Source organism: Cupressus sempervirens, chromosome 2, assembly GCF_028749045.1.
Source record: "Cupressus sempervirens isolate cs-2001-9-10 chromosome 2, ASM2874904v1, whole genome shotgun sequence".
NCBI lineage: Eukaryota > Viridiplantae > Streptophyta > Pinopsida > Cupressales > Cupressaceae > Cupressus > Cupressus sempervirens.
The window spans coordinates 22,741,551-22,764,485 of record NC_143119.1 but is presented as its reverse complement, the minus strand read 5'-3'; the positions used below and the strand labels follow the sequence as shown (position 1 = coordinate 22,764,485).

At 36.1% G+C, this 22,935-nt stretch overlaps 1 protein-coding gene across 4 annotated transcripts in view; it reads right to left on the bottom strand.

The window, feature by feature from the left end:
• Positions 1-22,935, bottom strand: part of LOC149570887 (uncharacterized) — a 95,426-nt gene that overhangs the window by 4,893 nt on the left and 67,598 nt on the right. For all 4 annotated transcript variants that reach the window (XM_089812448.1, XM_089812449.1, XM_089812451.1 and 1 more), the window contains exons 11-14: positions 1,827-1,943; positions 1,523-1,670; positions 1,334-1,426; positions 1,190-1,258 (exon numbers count right to left, since the gene is read on the bottom strand). In XM_089812448.1, the coding sequence (XP_089668574.1) occupies positions 1,190-1,258; positions 1,334-1,426; positions 1,523-1,670; positions 1,827-1,943 (427 nt within the window). The remainder of the gene's footprint in view (positions 1-1,189; positions 1,259-1,333; positions 1,427-1,522; positions 1,671-1,826; positions 1,944-22,935) is intronic.

The following is a 22,935-nucleotide window of genomic DNA, read 5'->3' as shown; positions in this document are numbered from 1 at the left end:
AAAGTAGACCTGGAAAATGCAAACGCAAAGGAGAAAGCAGCACATAATAGGTGCAGACCTGGAAAACGCAAAGGCAAAGGAGAAAGCAACAAATAATAGATACAAAGAAATCTCCTAGTTATCATGCATGGCCTATATATTGAGGCACATTTATATATATTGTGTCCATTATCATTTGACCAATATTGAATCAATCATTTGATCATATAATTTTGTCTCTCTTATTTGTGCTATTGATTGAGCTTCTAGATCTTGACATTTTCATTCCTTGCCTTAGGGAAATTTTTACATGGTATTAGAATGATATCAAAATTCTTAGACTATCCAATAGGTCCACCTCCAATAGATACTCAAGACTATAGAGGCACCTCCATTCTTTAGCCTGATATGATCCATCTTTACTTGGTCATGGTCTGAGTTATCAATAGCTTGTAAGTCAGACAAAAATTGTTGACCATGATGCTCAAATCCCTGTATTGGAAAGATGCACAACAATTTACTAGACCACATGGAAAAATATAATGAATGTATCACAGATTTGATAAAAATTTGCATTTAGCGACATTAACTCCAGACAATTAAAAAAATCCTCAGGTACAGTCCAGATTTTAAAAATGGTTGCTGAAGAAATGCAGGAAAGCACCAAACTTCATTTGGCAAGAGATGAGAAACATGTGTGGCAGCTGTAGTGGTATGAAAGTGAAAAGAATGGATTGGTGACTTCCAATCTATAAGCCAACTTCTGGACAGCCAATTCCAGCCATATGACCTCATGCCTGCCCCATACAAGACACAGCTCTCATGAATACTCCAGAAGGGCTCCCATAATATTTTCCTCTTTTCTTTTTTGTTAAGAGCTCAATTTTTCATTTTCTATATGACAAAAGGTGTATTTCCAGAATGACAGAGAAAAACAACATGCATGTAATTAAATATTACTATAATGTTTTTGATAGGTGTACATTTACTCTGATAGTATAAATTAGAAGACAAATAGTCTGTGTCTTTATGGGATCTATTGTTTTCAAAAATCACACCACTCTTTGCAAGAGTATGTATTGAACAACATTGTACAGATAATTATATTGTCTTTCAATGGTCAGCTTCTTGATGTAACCCACATCTTCTAATACAACTTCTTTCAGCCCTTCTCACAGAACAAAAAGAAAATAATGAGTTTGAATCCTACCTGAACTCTTGCCCATTTGCCAATAGAAGACTTCCAACCAATTATAGCATGCATTACAATAGCGTTGTCCTACGAAAAAAACATGTTTTGGTCAATTCTGCTTGAAGAAAGTATATTTTTGTTTGTTTCTAAGAACAGTGTTACCTGAACTTCAACATCATCAAGAATGACACACTCGCTCAACCTAACTCCAGGACCAATTCTAGCATTTGCAGAGATTGAGACATTTGGTCCTATCTGTAACACAAACATATGCTGCATGTTAATTTTAAAGAAGAAAGATGAGTGGATGAACTTTGAGTTAAAAGGGCTATGGATCGGCAAACACATAACCTTAGCGGTTGGATGAATCTTTGAGGAAGGATGAACATAAACATCACCAACAATATTGTCAGTTACAGAGGCATCACCATTAGACAAAATTTCAGGTGTGTTCATGCGATATTGTTTTAGGTACAGTGAAGAGCACTTCAGTGACATCCTGAAAAAATACATATGAATGTCTTGCAAATTGTCATGGTAACAAAAAAAAAACTTCCCCAGATTTAAGTTATCCTGGTAGTTGAAAAATCATTGGAAAACTTAAAATGATAAGAACAAAAAATTATTGGAGAGTCTGGGGTCAGTAAGACAGTACCTGGGAGTCTTTATTTGCTCCCAAAAATCCGAAGTCTCATATGTGTATATCTTCTTCTTTCCCACCAATGGAGTGAAAAGATCTTCATCCAATCTGATAAACTCCTTTTGAACTGACCTGAATGTGATGCATCATAAAATCTTTATTCTTATCAAGTTAAACTAAGGTAACTGCCATTGGAAACAAAGCTCTCTTCAAGTCAACTTCCAAACATTGTAGAAATAAAATCAGAGCATACATCTTGGGATTATGAAAATGAAGAATACTTGTATGCAGTAATTCCATATAATCAAAAGGAGCTACACAATGATTAGTATTGGTGATTAAAGTTAACCTGTAGGCAAATGGTAAATGCATTTTCTGGAAGGAACCGAATCTTGCAAACTGTTTCCTTGTATTTATTATTTTTTTAGAAATATCATTATGGTAAAGTAAAAACAACTACAAAATCCATTGTGTGAATATGTATCAAATGCTACATATTGTGATAATATGCAATCCAGTGTTCCTTATGGCATTAACTTGCTAGAATAAGTGGGTGGCCCTTAACCCCTCACCTAACTCGAATTCCCAAAACTATTACCAGGGGGTGGGGAGGTGGACTGGGGGGTGGTGTGCTATAGTTGGTGGGAGGGAACTCTCGTTGGCATTGGGAATCTTTGTTCACAACCCCTCTGCATATATTTTTGTGGGTGGAAGAAAAGTTGGACTAAATTAAGTATTATGGACTTCATGACATCAACACACACTACCCTAATATTATTTACCATAAAGGGTGTTGGTCTCACCTCTCAAGATACTCGAACCATGTCAATAAAATGAAGCAACATTTATTTTTCACATTGGCTACAAACAAATGTCATTAATCTTGGATTGGATTAGTTTTCAACTTGTCAAAAAAACTTGATTAAAGACCATATGAACCCTATGTAATAAGGCAAATATATTTCGGCTATTTAAGGTCAGCTAAGTTATTTTAATAAAGGAAAACCCTTAATTATATTATTGCTTATAGTATAGCTTCAGTATGCTGGTCTTATGCTTTACATTTCATTGTCAGACACTAAAATGCATTATTGTTTACACGACAACCCATTCAGTTCAAAGTTGAACTGCAAAATTGATTGTTTTGCCTTAATTTTTATTCTCCTAATTCAGAATTGTCAAAAAAAACTTTGGGAAAGTATTTCTAATGTGATAATGAGTTGATGATAATAGGATGTTGGGAGGAAATTTCAATACCCCTCTTTTCCAATCTAAGAAGTCAGGAAGCCTAGAAGATTGTATGGTTGACTTGGCTGACTTCCTCTCTCTTATTGGGCTTGAAGATGTTGCGCTTCAGGGCACTTCCTTGATCTAAGTGAAGAAAAGGTAACAATCTCATTCATGTTAAGCTTGATAGATTTTTTATTTCAAATGATTGCAATATCCTACCAAGTTTAACCCTTAACACAGCCTAAGGGTTGGATATGACAATAATTCAGTTACAATGGAAAGGCCTATTTCCTTTCAGATACGAAATTATGTGGGCCTTTCACTCAGATTCAAGGAACCTTGTTAAAAGCTGGTGGAATAGTCCAATGTAGGGCACTCCAATGTTTTGTTTGGCCCAAAAAACTAAGTTTAGTTAGAGAAAAAGTGAAAGGTTGGAATACAATGTATTTTAGAAATATATATCATAAGAAGAGATTTCAAAAAAAACCGAATGAAGTTCAAGATGGAATGGATGTTGGAGAGAATGATTTGGAAATTTGCACTACAGAAACTAGAGTGTTGGATTTTGGTTGAAGCATCTCTTTTGCAGAGTAGATCAATTCCCATGGAAACAAGACCACCTATAGCAGTTTGGGTAGTATTTATAGATCTAGTCTAGTCTCCAAAAACTCGTTTCCTCTCATACAAATACACTTGCATTTAAATGATGTCCTTATTTTTTTCTTACCTTTGAATTCAATGTCCTGGTGGAGTTTGATTGCTTCAACTTCCTACCATGGAAAGCATGTAGAACATATGAGAAAGTGCAATTCATCAAGATATTGTAAAATGATATTAAAAGGGAAGACTCATTAGTAAATGCAATTATTGACTTGGTGAGCTACTTGCACATGAGCATGAACATGGCCTCATAGTACCTTAGTAGCATTTGCACTTTTGAAATTCACACATATTTAGATTTGACAATACTCTTTCTTAGGGAGATGACTACAAGAGAGACCCAATCACTTGTCTTGACCTTGGAGATGACGCCCGCTTCTAGCATTTTCTCTATCTCCTTGGCTTTGGCAGCATGGTTTTTATGCATCCTATAAGGCATCTTCCATATAGGTTCTATCCTTGGTACAAAGGGAATCTGATGTACACATAGTTCTAGTAGTATCCCATTGATGTCTTTTTACATTCAAGAATATGTATTCTTATACTCCATGACAATTTTACACTTCCATCACTGTCCACAGGTTGCCATTATCTCCTATGGTCACTTTCTCCATTCTCAACTCCTCATACTTAATCACTTTGTCCCCCTTGAAATTTTGAGCGAGTGTGTCTTCTAGCCTTACTACAATCATGTATTCATTGTACTCCAAAGTAAATGTTCTATGTTCCCCCAAGTTTCCGGTACGGAGATGGCGGGGGACGGCGGGACGAGTTTGCGGGACGGCAAATTTTTTTGGCGATTTTGGGGATGGGGGGGGGATGGCAAATGGGGACAGCTATATATATAGGGAAATTTTAAAATATACATTGAAATTTGCAAATATACATGTCATTCATATGAGCATGTTATTTAAACATTATAGAGCCATAACATACAACATTTGAATGCCATCTAGGAAATAATATCCAATTTTAGTACCCAATTGTCAAAATGCATATCAATATCAGTGAACACTGAACAATGAACATTAACAATTGTCAATATCATAAAGTCATAATGATAAACATGATAAATCTGAAAATCAAAATCAAAATATGCCCAAAACTATAGGCCCAAAGGGTAGAGGGCTGCCATAAAGTAATAAGTATCAATATATCATAATCATGTTCATGTTCAACATAGAAAAATGAAGTAGCCTGCTAGTCCTATTCTGCCTCTACTGCCTTTTAGGGCACTTGGAGGGGTGAGGCCAACCTAGCCGACCAAGTTGGAGGCTTTAAAATGTTTTTTTATATTAAAAGTTTTTAATTTTATGCAAACAAAAAAGGGGGACGGACCGTCCCCCTTTTTTCCCTCTCGCATCCCCAAGTTTCCGAGATGTCCCCTACATTTTTTCACTTTTTGGGGATGGCTGGGGGACGTCCCACACCCGTCCCCGGGACATCCCCATCCCCGAAATGCCAGGTTTTAGGCCTGGTACATGTCCCCAGGGAACATAGGAAATGTTTGATTAGAAGCAGCTTTATTGTCTTCTTCTTCAATATCCTTATTTGCAATGTTTGCAATTAGGCTGAAGGACTTCATTGTCTTCCATTTTCCATTGGATAGGATCTTGTTTCACCTTTGGAGAAAATCTATAGGCCTAAGAAACCTTCATTGTTTGGTTCCCTGAGTCCTCTTTCTTCTTCATCTCTAGATTCTCCTCCTCCAAACTCCAAGTCAAAAGATGTCATTTCTTTACTCACTGCTTCTCTTCTTATTCTCAATGGAGTGTGTTTCATTTTCCAATTATGGTTTTCTTTTGTAGAAATCATCCATCCTCTCTCAAGAAATGCATTGTTGTAATGTCCCCAATTTTTAATAGAATATTTGAATTAGGCTAATTAATTGAATGGTCCTAAAAATTAAATAATATCATAAGGACTTATTTAATTAATAAAGGGGACCAAATCATATTAATTATCCATACGTGTTTACCTTGTTGGAAATCTTTTGAAAACCCTTAGGACTTTTCTCCGAAGGGGTATTTATGTGCAACATGTAGGTAGTTGTTAGAATGCGATTTGGATTTTCTTCTTTGTACTACAAATTCTTGTTGGAGTTCTCTATTCTTCGCCATTTGAGAAGTGGAAGATCTTTCCTTCTTGACTTTTCGATGTCGGTGGGATTCAACCCTCACCCTATTCCATTTCTATATTACTTTGCTTCGGATCTGGCACATTTGGAGCACCATCTTTGTCTACAATTATATATTCCATGATTAGAACTACATTATCTGCATTTGGTCTATATCTGTGCGATTGGCATTTATCTGTGCAAGTGGCAAATATCTGGTTTATATTATTTGAAACAACTGATTTCCCTCCACCTCCATCTGCCATCCTACCATCTGCGATCCACTATCCACCATCGTGCCATCTACCATCCGACATCCGCCATCCTGCCCTGATCTGCCATCTGCCATCGTCCCCTGATCCGCCATCAACCATCTACCATCCACTATCCACCATCCTTCTATCTGCCATCTATCATCTTTCATTCACCATTCACATCTTCCATCTGCCATCTGCCATCCTACCATCTACCATCTGCCATCTTCCATCCGCCATCCTGTCCTAATCCACCATCTGCCATCTTCCATCCACCATCCTACCCTGATCCACTGTTTGTCATCTTCCATTCACCATCAACCATCCACCATCCACCATCCTTCTATCTATCATTCACCATTCGCATCTTCCATCCACCATCCTTCCATCTACCATCCTTCCTTGATCCACCATCCTGCCCTAATCCACCATCTACCATCTACCATCCACCATCCTTCCATCTACCATGTGCCAACTGCCCACTTCTAGCCCATTTGCCGACCTCTCCTCCAGTCCATACACCAACCTCTCCTCCAATTCCTTCCACATACAACCATCCAATTTCTTCCACGTACATCCAACCAGTTCCTTCCACATACGGCTAGCTAGTACCTTCCACATATGGCCAACCAATTCCTTCCTCATACGACCATCCACTTCCTTCCCTATATGACGATCCTCTTTCCATCGTACGACATCATTCTTGCCTCCATTCAATATAGTTACAAGAAAATTAGTCATTGCACAAGTTTCTAGGTGTAATAGGAATAAATTGGGTTGTCAGATAGAATATGGGACATTACAATTGTACACTCTTTTCTGCAATGGAATGACCACAATGTTTAACAAATATTACCATGTTCTAATTACCACCCTTTGAGCCATCACTATTTGCAATGATTCTATACCATGCTGGTTGGCACTTATTATGTGGAATCTGTTGCTTCCCGAGGCATTTCCATGTATCTTTAGATGATAGGTTGACTCTTGAGCCTCCATCAATAATGGTATTTGTTAGGTTTGTCCCCATGATTTTCTTTTGAAAAAATTGTCAACTTCTTCCCACTATACACTATCAACTACAACAGATCAATGACATGTTCATCTCAACTCTGCTATCACATTTTTTCATCTCAACTTTGCTATCACATTTTTACTTGAGCCTTCTCTCATTGAGTTTAGTTGTTGACATACTTATTAGAAGTTGCTACTCTTAGTTGCAACATGGTGGTAAGGTATATTGCCTTGATTGGTACGATTGTCTACCTCATCTGTTGTACATTGTACATTGTTCTTTGACACTAACTACAAGGTTCTCTCTTTGGCCATTGCATGTGTACCATCTTAAAATGGAAGCACCCATCATTTAAGACCTTTTAGCTCCCTCCCTAGTGACTTATGGAACATGGACGGATTCATGCTCAATCAACTCATAGATGGATTCGTGCACAATCAACTCATGGATGGATTCGTGCACAATTAACTCTTTCCCCGATTTTGTCCCACATCTTGCATTTTCATCTACGCAATTTCTAAGACCTTGGGGTTAGCTCGTTTTGGACCAACCTTGAAATAGATCAACTTATTCCCTACGGAGTTTAGGTCTTATGGCCAGTTTAGTCTCGGGGTTGAAAATTTGAAAATTAGGTGTGCCAATCGGCTTGCTTTGTTTTCACACCTAAAAATTAGTACAAATGGAACCCTAGGCACCTAATTTTCACATCAAGGAGACATAATAGACATCTGACAACATCCACATGACATGCAAGCATTTCAAGGTGATTTTAAAGAACTCAAGCAAGCAGATTTTTACCAAGCATTCAAGGCTTTCAAGATTCAAGGATCCTTTGTGAGCATTTCCTCTTCAAGATCTAGCATTTGTTGGCCATCAAGGGAGGAGATATACATTGTGGCATTCATCATCTTCTTCACTGAGGCACATTTACATCTATGGCTACATGATGTAGTCTTGGTAAATCCTTTGCATTTGTGGATATTCATCCTTCATTGCAAATTCAACGTTGACAACGCACGAGCATTGCAAAATCCTTATTGACAAGGGTCTAAGAAAAGCAAGGTTTTTTGGTTAATCATGTTGAGTCTCAAGCTCAACCTTTGGTTTCACCTGTGCTTGAACCTAAACCTTCACTTCCTATCACCTTTGATCATTTTGATATGTTTAAGGCACCTAAAGAGCATATTTTTAATAAATGACTGCATAATGATGTCGATGACACATCCGGTGTTTGGATTCAAACTTGCAATGGTTTCTTTTATCACCCTCAAGGTTTTATCAATCTTCTTGTGACCTTTTCTAGTAAGGTTGTGCATGCTACCTGTGTTGTCATCCCTACTTCTGATCAATTTCAAGTTAAGCTTGGTATTCCATGGCTTTCTTCCAAGCAAGCTGTAGCTTCTCCTATTCATAAAATGCATTAAATTTCCCCATATGGAGAACTTGTCACCATTAGCCATTCTCTTTATAAACCTCTGTGTCCTCGAGATTGTGCCGAGACAAACTTCTATTGGTCATCTCTCCCTCAAAAACCACCTACTCATCCTAATCATCTTTATCGATCCTATCAGCGATATAAGGTAGATAAGATTCTTAAGCTTAGCCTTCCTAAGGTTGATTCTCCTGTAGTTGTCTTGCCTACCCCACCTATTCCTTCACTTAATATTCCTCAACCAATTGTTATTCCCTCTTTGGAACCTATGTCAGTTGATCCTAATCCTTCAAATTTATCTCATAAAATCATTTGTCATCAACATGCTCATAACTACCACAAGAACCGTCAAGCTAAGGCCAAGGCTCATGCTCTTTCTTTTCAAACTACATCTTCATCTCAACCTTCTCCTTCCTTCAATCAACCCATGCTTGATCCTTTGGAGGAAGTTAATCTACTAAAAACATGGCATGATGATTATGTTTGTATTTTAGATTCTATTCATCTTGATATGGTGAAATATTCTTAACGATCATATTGATTCTAATGAGCATGTTATTGACGATGACTGTGATAACATTGGTATGGATTATGATTTGCCTAGCATGCTTTCTAAACAATTAACACTTACTCCTAGTGCCAAGCATAGTGACTTGTTGTGAGGTTTTCAAACCATCGCCCCAAAATTTTAAGGGAACCCCATTTTTTGATCGCCTTGGCAATAGCTTTTGAAGTTGTCCAAAAGTTTTTTTTTGAGTTTTGAAAATTTTGAGCCTTGGACGCCTTCAGGCCAGTGGGAGAGACTTAGCTTATTTTCACCCAGTTTTTTTTAAACTTGATTTTTCAGAGCCACCAATTCTACCCTTAAGTTGAACAAATTTTAAAGAGCAACACTTGGCAGGATAAAATTGTAAATTTTATACTCAGACATTTTCTTTTGAAAATTTGGATATAATTGTGTAAATTTGGATAATTTTCAAAAATGAAAATTTTGTTAAATTTGGTCTTTTGGAAAATCTTGAATAATTTTGGTGAAAAAGATTAATTTTTTTGTGATGGTGAAATAAAATTGCAAAAATCAATTTTAGGCTCTAGAGAAATAATGTTATTTGTGTTAAAAAGCTAAAATTGCTTAGCTAAATCGATTTGGAGAAAAATTGCAAAATTTGGCTTTAATAGATTAAAATTGCCTTGAAAACTTTTTGCCTTTAATGAAATTGGTAATTTAATATTGAAAAATGGCTTTTGGTTAGCGAAAATCCAATTTTAATGATGTATTAATTACTAAATCTTCATTAAGTGAAAATATTTAACATCTCCAAGGCACCATTTAATTTCTTTTTGCAATTTGGAACTAATTGGCAATTTTCATTTTAGCAAAATTAATATTTAGCTAAGTATTTAATTGTGGGCCATAATTTTGCATTAATTATTGTTTTTCTTGCTCCCAAGGTCCAAGTCGGCTAGCTTGGGGGAAGTAAGAAATTTGGGTATAAGAGGCCTCTCTCCCATTTCCTTCTCACTTCTCACTTCTCCTTCTCAAGGTGTTGGCGATTTTGCAAGAGCAGATCTGCACTCTTCTTGCTTGGCGAATTTTGTGGGAGCCGAAATTTGTGGGAACCGAATTTTGTGAGAGCCAAAATTTGAGGGAGCCGAAATTTGTGAAAGATAAAATTCTGATTTTTGCAAGAAGCTGCGATTTTTGGCCCTAGGTTGAGTAATTTCATTTGGAGGTGAATTACATGATAAATTTCTAATTTGCAAGTGGATTTGAAGTTCTTGAAGTCTAATCCTAATTTCGAAAATTCGTTGTACGATTATTGGTTAAGGTGAATTTTCATCATTTAGAGTTGGAAGGGGTCCTTAAGCTAACATCCTTCTTTCGCTCTAGTCTAAGGATTGCTTCCCTTGGTTCTACTTGCCTTTTGGTCCACCACTCTACCATCTCATAATAGGGCGACGAGCATGGAGGATGTTGGTGCAAGTAAGAATCCCAAGCGGACAAACACTAAGAAAGACAGAGAATATGATGCCCAAAACACCCTTCTTCTCAAAAATGAAGCAAATAACCGACACCAATATCGGTGCAGTAGACATGATATGGATGAAGGACAGACTAAAGGAAGGACAATCCCCTTTGGCTATTGGTAAAGGTAATTTCAAATCATTTAGAGTTGAAAGAGGTCCTTAAGTGGATGTCTCTCTTTCGTTCTAGTCTAAGGATTGCCTCCCTTGGTTCTGCTAGTCTAATTGTCCACCACCCTACCATCTCGTAATAGGGCGATGAGATGGAGGATGTTAGTGCAAGTAAGAATCCCAAGTGAACAAACACTAAGAAAGACAAAGAGGATATGATGCCCAAAACACCCTTCTTCTTGAAAATGAGGCGAATAACCAATACCAATGGGGGTACCATAAAAGGATATACAAAAGGCAGTTGCACATCACAGCCCAAGCGTCGACACTTCTATTTCAACCAGGATGAGCGACGTTGGGGTGGCACTTGATTTTGAGGATATCAGAGAAGATGATGTCAACAAGATAGATTTTGGATTGAGGTTGGGTGAGTTAGGAAAGGTTGCTATCAAGAAGAAGCATTTGGGCACCCTTTCCTCTCTCAATGCTTTTATTGGATTTGCGAAAGAATATGAGAAGGATCATGAAAGGATACTACAAGTAGCAAGCAACATGGTGAAATCAGCGGAACTCGGGACGAAGCACACACCTTGTCCTCCTATGGAAGAAGTTAACAAAAGGCTAGCTAAGTTCATTGTCTTAGCTAAGAAAATGAAAGAAAAGGGAAGATTTATATTAGAAGATCATTTGATGTAAGCCCAAGTGGCAATTTCTCTTTCTTCTAGAATAGGACAAGTGTCTATTTCTGATTGGCCACTATTTTGGTGTCTTCTCATTGGTTGCCACATTTTGCACTTTTTTCATTGGTCCATTAATGAGGTGGCGACTTCACATTGGTTGATGGGGTGGCAACCCTAATTAGGGTTTTTAGGATCCAATCTGGATCGTTGATCTTGTTTTTATCTCCACCATCTATTGTATTTTTGGCCCTTATATAAAGCCATTTGCTCTCATTTGTAAAGTGTTGGAGAAATTGTTGTGAAGATAACACCAAAATCGCTCTTTTTTTCATTGTGACTTGCATGGTGATTAAGAACATTGGGTGTTATTGCATGTTTACTACTTCCACATAGTTAGTTTCTTTTCAAGTTGTTGAAGCAAAATTTCATTTCAAATTGTTTAAGCAAGAGTAAAGTAGATGGATAGTTGCATGGTAGCATTAGTAGATGTTTGATAGGGATCAATACTAAACCTCTAGCATCCTAGCGGCTGGTTGGGGAGCCTTGTGTGGTAAACTAGTTTATTACTCCTTTGAATCATTGCACCTATGGAAGTGAGGCCGTTGGTCAACTTTCATTAGGTTCGATCCCCTCCATTTGCTAACCTTCCATTCATAGGAGTAGGAGTAGAATAGTGAGTAGCTGGGTAGTCGAAGTTTAGAGGAGGAAGTTAGGGAAGTAGGTCAAGTATCAGAACACACCCATTCACTCTCCACCACCATCGCTTTCCCATCAACATCACCATTGGAAGACATATCCTCCATCATCACCACCATCAACATTATTTGCCACCCACATATTTCACAAACCCATCACCATCACCATCATTCCACCAAAGCCCAAGTCATCCTTGAATGAATAGCATAAGGCCGCCTATGTGATTACTAGCAAATCAAATCAATAAAACTGAGCAAGTGTCCACAAGAGTAAGGAACATTGGAGTTATTCTAATATCCCATGAGCAATAACTTTTCAAGAGAGGAATTGTATGTTTGATACTCTGTATTGGATATCCAATTACTAATATGTTATGTAAGTGATACAAAACTCGCATCAACATGACTCCAACCAAAGTCCTTGCTTTGTTTTGGCTATGGTTCCTATTGTGTTAGATGTTGTGCCTCTAGAGAGTTTCCCACCTTTCCGTAATGTTCTAGACCAAGATGGGGGAGATAGGCGACATGCTTGAAGTGAACTTCTCTAGCATGGTAGTCTTTGTGTGTGCCTGTCTGTTTCCCCCGTGTTGTGCTCGTTTTTATATGTTTTGTCTAGATTTCTTTAGACAATTCTTGTTGCTTCATTGATGCAAGATGATTAAGTAATCAGTGATCACACATCATACACATCCTTGTATTTGTATCTCTCTTCTATATTTCTTTACATGTTATGATGTCTATGTGTTATTGTTCGTGCATGTGCCCTTGCATAGTCTTCTTGGATGCTTGCAACATGGTAGCACCAATTCTATTTGGTCTCCGAGTTGCTGGCCCAAAAAAACTCTTCTTTGTATCTCTTACATGTGTTTCCTCCATTGTATAGTATTTCTACTTTGGGGAATGATGACATTTCATATTTGATAAATATTACATGTTATCATGTGATCATACTAGCCCCAAATTTAGTAGATCCATTTTGTGCTCTCTTATTTGTCATGTTCTTGTTTCCCCTTGAAGTGTTTTCTCTTGGGAGCATTTCATAGTGGAAATGTTTTTAGTGGATGCATTTATGCTTTCGTCAAAGCTATTGCTCTCGTTAAGGCATTTGCAAATTCTTTAACCTAGGGGCATACACTCCTCTCACTTGTACACACACCCACTTTGATGGTTTGGATTCCCCTGTCGAACTAGTATAGTTCAGGGGGCTTGTTCTTTTTGGATCTCTCTTTGGATTACTAACAAAGTGGGAGGTTCATCCTTGCTTTTGATCCCTCTTTGACTTACTAACAATCCGAGAGGCATGATTGTTTTTTTATCCTTGTTTGGACTATTTACAGTCTGGGAAGCTTGATCTTGTTTCTGATTCCCTAAGGACACACACATCCTTATGCCTAGGTCATTTTCAATTCTTCTTTTGGGATATGGAGTTCCCTTGAGGATGAATCTTTTTAATGGATTGACTAGCATGCCACATACACTTGCTAGACCATTCAATTCATCTTCAATGGGTTGATTAGCATGCTATGCAGACTTGCTAGACCATTCAACACCATTTTTAGCAGCAACACATTTTTCGTGTAGTTCACAATCAGGAACACAAACCTTATTGGCGAGTTGACCTACACTTTTCTCTTGTTGGAGGAATCTCTCTTGTTGTAGTTTTGAACATGATGAAGACTCAAGTCTATTGGGGGCTTAATAGTTTCTTCGTCTCCTTAGTCATAATGAGATCAACTCTTTCTTTTGATCTACCCAACCATGAGTTTGAGGCAACTCATACTCCTTCCTAAGTGGGGGCTAAATGTATCATTTTTAAATCGAAGCACCCATCATTTAAGACCTTTTAGCTCCACCCTTTAGTGACCTTACAGACCATGAATGTATTCGTGCTCAATCAACTCTTTCTCCTATTCTATCCTAGTCTTGCATTTTCATCTGCACAGTTTCTGAGACCTTGGTGTTAGCTCCTTTTGGGCCAATGACCTATTCCCAGGGACTTTAGGTCATGTGGCCAGTTAGTCTCGGGATTGCAAATTCGAAATCAGGTGTCCCAATCAACTTGTTTTGTTTTCATGCTCAAAAACTAGTACAAAAGGAAGCCTAGGCATCTCATTTTCTCATCAAGGAGACATAATTAGAGATCAAAGGACATCCACTTGATATTCAAGCATTTCAAGACAATTCTCAAGCAAGCATTCAAGGCTTTCAAGATTTAAGGATCCTTTGTGAGCATTTCCTCTTCAAGATCTAGCATTTTTTGGACATCAAAGGAGATCTACATTATGACATTCATCATCTTCTTCATTGAAGCACATTTACATCCATGGCTCTATGTTGTGATTTTGGTAGATCTATTGCATTTGTCGAGATTTCTTACATCCTTCATTGCAAATTCAGCACAATCAACACATAAGCATTGCTCTTAATGATTTTAGCGTTAGAAGAAGCAAAACATGAATTCTTTAATATACTGATAATTTATGCTGATTATATCAACTACATGAATGTAAGCATATATATATATATATATATATATATATATATATATATATACTTATGTTCTTGTAGTATTATGATATGGATTATCGGCAGTCACTTAATATACTATGATCGGATTTCATTAATTATCTGCAGCCTCTTATATATTGTGATCAGGCTCCTTAATGATATCGGGAGATATTCATATTATCGTGCCACATTATAATTTGGTTATCGGGAACATACTAATTACGTAGGTTGTTTATTATTATGAAACATGCCTCCGAAGAGGCATGCCTCTACATGGCCCAAATGACTCTTCCGAGTCATGTGTTTTGCCCAAGTATATATATGTACTTTGATTGCAGGGAAAGGTAATCAATCTATGACATTCTAGTACCTACGGTTAGTAAAAGGACATTTGATTAATATTGAACTTTGCAGATATAATCACATCAGATATATATCACTTCATTCATAATAGTATACAATCAAAAGGAAGGCAAACTGTGATTGCTGGGAAAGGAAGAGGAAATACTTTCAGCACTATTCAAGTAAGATATTCTCTGTAGACATTCATTTTGTAATTGTTTTTATCTATCAAAGATCCACAAATCTTAACATGGTATCAAAGCTATACTGATAGGAAAACTATTACAAAATATCTATTCAATCTAAAATTTCAAAAGTTAAAAAGAGAGTTTTTAAATCATATTATTAAAATGGTGAATCATGTAAGGATAGAAGATAGGCTAGATGGAGCATCAAATTTCTCATTCTGTAAAATCAGATTATTAATTGTATTAAGAGAAATGGAATCAGAGAATATATTGAATCAAATTTACCCATGCCTCGAAATGAATCAGAAAAGGTAACTTGGAAAAGGCATAATAACAAAGCAATGAAGAACATTATAGATTTAGTAAAAGATCATATTCATCCATCTATGGCTAATCTTTAGATTGCATTTGAAATGTTCTCTATTCAAAACACATTTGAAATCAACAACACTAGTAGATTATTAACTTTAAAACAAGATCTACTATATGTAAAGATGAAAAATCGAGAATCTATAACTTCATATTTCTCAAGAATTACCGAATTAAAGGATCAACTCGCAACTATGAATAATCAAGTTGATGACAAGGAACTAAGCATGATTGCTCTTAGAGGTCTTCCCCTTTCATGGGAAACCTTCATTTGAGGTTTAAATTCACAACTTGAACTTCCAAAATTTGATCAGTTAAAGAATGAATGTACTGAAGAAGAATCCAAACTAGCTTCAAGAGGACTTATTACAAATCAAGAGGGAGACATCCAAGCACTGTATACTAAATCAAACAAGAAAAGAAAGTTTAAACATAACAAGAAGGAATTCAACAAAAATCACAAATATCACAAACAATGTGATTGGTCCAAAGTTAGATGTTTTAAGTGTGACAAGATTGGTCACTCCTATTATGTATGTCCAGAGAAATAGAAAATTCAAGCAGCATTAGCGGAAATTAAAGATGAAAATATTGAGAAAGTAGAAAAAGAAAAGTATGCATTCTATTTAGCTCTCTCAAGTGAATTTAACACTAACCTCAATACTTGGATCATAGATAGTGGAGCTTCTCGTCACATCACTGGATTTAAGGATAAGTTTGAAACTTTCTCTAATCATGCATCAGAAGAAGTAACCATTGGAGATAACTCCTCTTATCCTATTAAAGGAATTGGTTCCCGTTCTATACAACTGAATTCTGGAATTACACTTCAACTCAAGAATGTTTTATATGTACCAGGAATCAAGAGAAACCTTGTCTCCATCTCTAGACTTGCTGATCAAGGATACAAAATTGCATTTCAAGAAGATAGAGTTCTATCTTGGCCCAAGAACTCAACTATTAAGAAAGCTATCTCCATTGAAGTCAAAGATGGGAGTCTTTATAAGCTTTGTAATGATCTAAACCCTAATCTAAACTTAACCATTAGTAATGGTCAATCAAATTCCTCTGAAATCTGGCATAAGAGACTAGGTCATCTTAATTATCGCGCTTTATCATCTATAGGGAAAATTGTAAAAGGCCTACCTAATCTAAAAACTGATCATTTAAGTATTTGTAAGGGATGTGCATTAGGTAAAAATACTAAACATTCATTCCCTAAAAGTGATCATAAATCCAAATCCATTCTTGAACTTATTCACACAAATCTCTATGGCCCTATGTCAGTCCCCTCTCTTAATGGGTGTTTTTTCTATATAATCTTTATTGCTGATTACTCTAGGAGAACCTGGATCTATTTTCTAAAGCAAAAAGAGTCATCTAAAGTCTTATCCAAATTCAAAGAATTCAAAGCCTTAGTTGAAAACCAATCAGGTCAAAAGATCAAAACCTTAAAGTCAAACAATGGGGGTGAATACATATCTGATATATTTAAAAACTTCTACATTTCTGTTGGGATTAAGAGAGAGCTTTTTGTACTTTATAATCCTCAACAGAATGGAATAGCCGAAAGGAAAAATAGATCTATAGTTGAATCAGCCAGAGCTATGTTACATGATCAAAATCTTCATTATTCATTTTGGGCTGAAGCATCTAATACAACTGTCTACATTCAAAATCGATGCCCTCACTCCATATTAGAGAATACCACCCCAGATGAAGTATACATAGGCATTAAACCAGATATAAGTCACCTGAGAATATTTGGATGTCCAGTTTATATTCACATTCCAAAAGAGAAAAGAACGAAATTAGAGCCTTCCGGGAAGAAGGGAATATTCATTGGATATAGTGAAACTACAAAAGGATATAGGATCTACATTCCTAGGCAAAGAACAATTGAAATTAGCAGAGATGTAATATTTGAAGAAGACACAACCTTTAAAATTTCTAGTAATAGTGATGAATCCATTTCTGAAGAAGATCAACCTATAGAAATTGAGAGGGAGGATGATTCTGATCTCTCTTCCATGTCTAATCATAGAGAGTCTGAAAAACATCAGCAATAATAAAAAGAGACTTCTTTGGGCTAAGAAAATGTTAGAAGAAAATCAGGTTGAACTAGATGAAGTAATTCAGGAAAGCAAAAGGACCAGAAACCAATCATGTTATGTTGCATTGCTATCTAAACTCGTAAAATTTGAACCTGCTAATGTTGAAGAAGCTCTCTCACATCAATCATGGAAGGAAGCAATGATTGAGGAATATAACTCTATATTAAAGAATGACATATGGCATGTTGTACCAAGACCTAAGAACAAATCAGTTGTCTCTTCCAAATGGTTATTCAAGATCAAACATGCTTCAGATGGCAGTATTGAAAAATACAAAGCAAGATTTGTAGCCCAAGGGTTCTCTCAGAAATAAGGCATTCACTATGAAGAAACATTTGCCCCTGTTGCCAAGTACACTTTAGTTAGAACAATCCTAGCAATTGCAGCATCCAAAGGATGGAAGGTACATCAGATGGATGTTAAAACAACATTTCTCAATGGCAATACTGAAGAAGAAGTCTATATTAAACAATCATAAAGGTTCCATACTTATGACAACAAAAATCATGTTTGTAAATTAAAGAAAGCACTTTATGGACTCAAACAGGCTCCCAGAGCCTGGTATGAAAGAATAGATAACCACCTATTGAAGTTAGGATATTCCAAAAATTAAGCTGACCCAAATCTATATTTCAAAACTGATGGTGATGATATGATTATCCTTGTATTATATGTTGATGATTTGCTAATAACAGGTGAGGAACATCTCATAAAGAATTCCAAAAATGAAGCTGACCCAAATCTATATTTCAAAACTGATGGCGATGATATGATTATCCTTGTATTATATGTTGATGATTTGCTAATAACAAGTGAGGAACATCTCATAAAGAAATGTAAGCAAAAACTCCCAGTAGAATTTGAAATGAAAGACTTAGGGTTACTTCACTAATTTGTGGGATTAGAAGTCTGGCAACAAGACAACTGTATTATACTAAATCAGGGAAAGTATACAATTGATATTTTAACCAAATTTGAGATGATGGAATGCAAACCAACTACTACTCCTATGGAAATAAATCTACACAAATTGAAAGATGATATGAACAAATCTGAACCTACAGATCCTACTTACTACAGACAGATTATTGGATTGGAGCTAACATATTTGGTAAATACTCGTCTTGACATATGCTATGCTACGGATGCCTTGAGTCAGTTTATGTGTACACCTAAGAAGATACATCTACATGCAGCTAAGTACATATTGAGATATCTAACGAGCACTATTGGAATGGGAATCAAATATGACAAAGTCAACATTCAACTTCTTGGATATTCAGATTCTAATTGGGCTGGAAGCTTCGTTGAGTGGAAGAGTACTTCAGGATATTGTTTTAGTCTTGGATTTGGTATGATTTCTTCGTCTAGTCGGAAACAAACTTTAGTAGCATTGAGTTCCACCGAAGCTGAATACATTGCATCTTCCTTGGGTGCTAGAGAAACAGTATGGTTAAGAAAGTTGTTATCAGATCTCTTCAAAAGACATTTGAAGCCCACTCTGATTTATTGTGATAATCAAAGTTACATTAAACTTTCATTTAATCTAGTATTTCACAATCACTCCAAACATATTGAAATTCCATTTCATTATATCAGAGACATGGTGAATCGAGGAGTTATTCAACTAGAATATATATGTACAAATGAGCAAACTGTTGATATCCTTACCAAGCCTCTTGCTAAAGTGAAGTTGAAATACTTCAAAGAAAAACTTGGTATGATTAACTGTAATGATAAAATTTGAAATAAAATGTTTATCTCATTTGAGTTTATGGTTCTATTGATTTCTTAGCAATAATTTGATATGTAATGAAAGGTGACGATCTTTCATGGACATATTCATTTGAAGAAAATTATTTACAAGGTGACGATCTCGTAAATAATAAACCTGTGTGTATTATGAGCATCTCTAGACATTGCTTAAGTGCAAGTAGAGATTAGATGGGCATCTCTAGACATTGCTTAAGTGCAAGTAGAGATTATATGGACATCTCTAGACATTGCTTAAGTGCAAGTAGAGATCATGAGAGTATTATGGGCATCTCTAAATATTGCTTAAGTGCAAATAGAGATTATATGTGTATCATAGACATCTCTAGAAATTGCTTAAGTGCAAGTAGAGATCATGAATGTGTCATGGACATCTCTAGACATTGCTTAAGTGCAAGTAGAGATCATAGGACATACTTTGTATTGTTCAAAAATTTTAATACATATTGTGCTGATTACATAATGATTCTGATTTATTGATGTTTTACTTCTCCCTTGCTAAAGAGGGAGTGTTAATAATTTTAGCATCAGAAGAAGCAAAACATGAATTATTTAATATACTGATAATTACTACTGATTATATCAACTACATGAATGTATATATATGTATATATATATATATATATATATATATATATATATATATATGCTTATGTTCTTGGATTATCGGCAGTCACTTAATATACTGTGATCAGATTTCATTGATTATCGGCAGCCTCTTATATATTGTGATCAGGTTCCTTAATGATATCAGGAGATATTCATATTACTGTGCCACATTATAATTTGGTTATTGGGCACATACTAATTACGTAGGTTGTTTATTATTATGAAACATGACTCTTCCGAGTCATGTGTTTTGCCCAAGTATATATATGTACTCTGATCGTAGGGAAAGGCAATCAATCTACGACATTCCAGTACCTGCGGTTAGTAAAAGGACATTTGATTAATATTGCACTTTGCAGATATAATCACACCAGATATATATCACTTCATTCATAATAGTATACAGTCAAAAGGAAGGCAAACCGTGATTGCTGGCAAAGGAGGAGGAAATACTTTCAGCACTATTCAAATAAGATATTCTCTGCAGACATTCATTTTGTAATTGTTTTTATCTATCAGAGATCCACAAATCTTAACAATTGCAAAATCCTTATTGACAAAGGTTTCATCAAGCAAGGTGAGTATTTACATTAGTCTTTCTTTCTTTCAAGTTTTACATCTTAATTTCAAGGTCGATTCCTCAATCTTGGACTTGACCAAGGCAAACCCTCATCAAACCAAAACAAAAACCTTGTTTTACTATGTACAAGAGTAGGATATCTGAATTATGGTTACAGATCCGAAAACTATTTGCCGAGACCTTTCCGAAGAAGTTGGGCTGACTTTTCTACAGTGTCTCAGGAACATGCCAATCTCCCGATAAAGTGTTCGAACACTTTACCACCAAGTTAACCTGTTCTTCGAGGTCTGAGAAAACAGGGTTTTTTGGATTTTTTCCGTGATCACAAATTCACAGTCAGAAATTTAGTCAGAGATCTATGATATTTGGAGCGAAAAGCCATCCTCCCTCACGCACTTCAAGGTATGTCCTTTATCATTTATTTCACCTCTTAGCATAGACCTATTTTCATATCTTAATCGGGTTGATTACATAAATTTAGCACTTAGATCAATCTTAAACTTGTCGTTAAATCAATTAATTCAATTTCACATTTACATTGCATATCTTTAATCAATTTACATTACATGAAAGCGGACTTGCTTGCGTACTTCCTTGATATAATTTGGGTTTAGCATTGGCATTCCTTCATCCATGTGAGTTTTGGTAATCTAACTTGGGCTATATTAAAAGTTATGTTTGGAAACCCCTGTTTCTCTTGTATTTAATGTTTAATGTGTGGGAAGTGATTTATCAATGAATTTACCTCGCATAGTTACATCATTAACATTGACTCTCATCACCACTTTTTCACTATAACAGCATGTTCTACTTCTTCTTTGGCCTCTCAAAATATTTCTTTCTTTCTTCATACTAGGGTCTCCATAGACTAGTATCTTATTTTGTGTTCTAGTAATTGCCAAACTTCCACATCTCCTTCCTCCATGTCAAGCATGTTAATACCTTTTTGCTTTGGACAATTAATATCTTCATGATCACCCATTCCACACCATTTACAAAAATTTCCTCCTTTTTTTTTATTGTTCTATCATTCCCTAGTAAAGTGACTCCATTTTCTACATTTTCAGCACTACATCATTGGTCTTGCAGTAGATTCTACTCCTTTTAGAAACAAACACGACGGGGTTCATCAACAACACCCAACCACCTATGCAAGATAGTAGAAATACCTATGTGGCTATGTAGGACAGCAAAACCAAGGGCCGACGAGGCTCCCAAGATGGAACCATATGACGCGAGAGTGACACCTATGCTCTGATAATATTCAAGTGGATCGGCACGGCCCCATAGAATAGTAGGGAGATTTTGATTTCATTCATTTACTAAGTTGGTGTGAGAGCTATCTAAGCCACTTCCTTCCTATCTATCCACTCCCCTATCCATCCTAAAGTGGGTTCTGACGCCCAATCTTGTATCGATTGTTATTACTCCAACTATTACAGTACCTGCCAAGAGATGTGTTGGTGTTATTGTTGTGTGTTCTGGCAAGTGTGGTCGGAGGAGTTTGTCTCCATTGAGTAAAGGGAACATGTTTTCTTCTTGTCTTCAAATTGTATGAGCATTCCTTGATCGAATGTCCCATCACTTGACCAATGTAACAAAACAATCGTTGTTAGGTAAATGAAATTGGTGTAACCTTCCACCTTATATTCGATGTACCATAGTTCTTTATTTTCTGTCAAATTTTCCTTCTTCGCATGTAATTATATCATCATTGAAATCATGTCCTTCCATAAAGCTTGGACTATCTTTGATTCACAAATTACCTACATTCTTTTGTGCTCTTGTTGTCATGCATCAACCACTTCCCTCTAGAGGATGCTTTGTCCTCACTTTCGATCTCCATTGCTCAATTATAGGCATTAATGTATGAAGACAAAGGTACTAATTTCATCTTCTTATGAAGCAAGGGATTCAATCCCTTGATGAACCATTTCTTCTTCAATTCATCTACGAATGGTTCTCCAACTTCACCAACAATTCCTTGAGCCTATTATTGTAATATTGTGCATTCTCATACTTCCCTTGTTTGGTATTTTAGATCCCTATTAGAAACTCAATATCATCCTAGATGAATTTGAACTTTTCCTCGAATGCTTTCTTCAACATATCCCATGAGGTTTTTACTTTTGCTTCAACTTGGTAAATTAGTCTATGGCCATACCTCCTAATATTGCTAGAAATATTGTCAATCAACAATCTTTATCTTCCTATCTTCTCACTAACCATATTGTTTCATGCATTTTGCAATGTCTCACAAGATATTTATATCCGTTTTCATGATCTTTGAATTTTTTTGTCTTTCCACATTCAAACTCACTAAAGGAGTCGTCATTTTCCTCGCTTGATTTTGTCCTCGGGTGTTGAACTTGGGTGGACCATTTTGACCTTTACATTCCAATGCCTATCTTGCATTTGCAGCC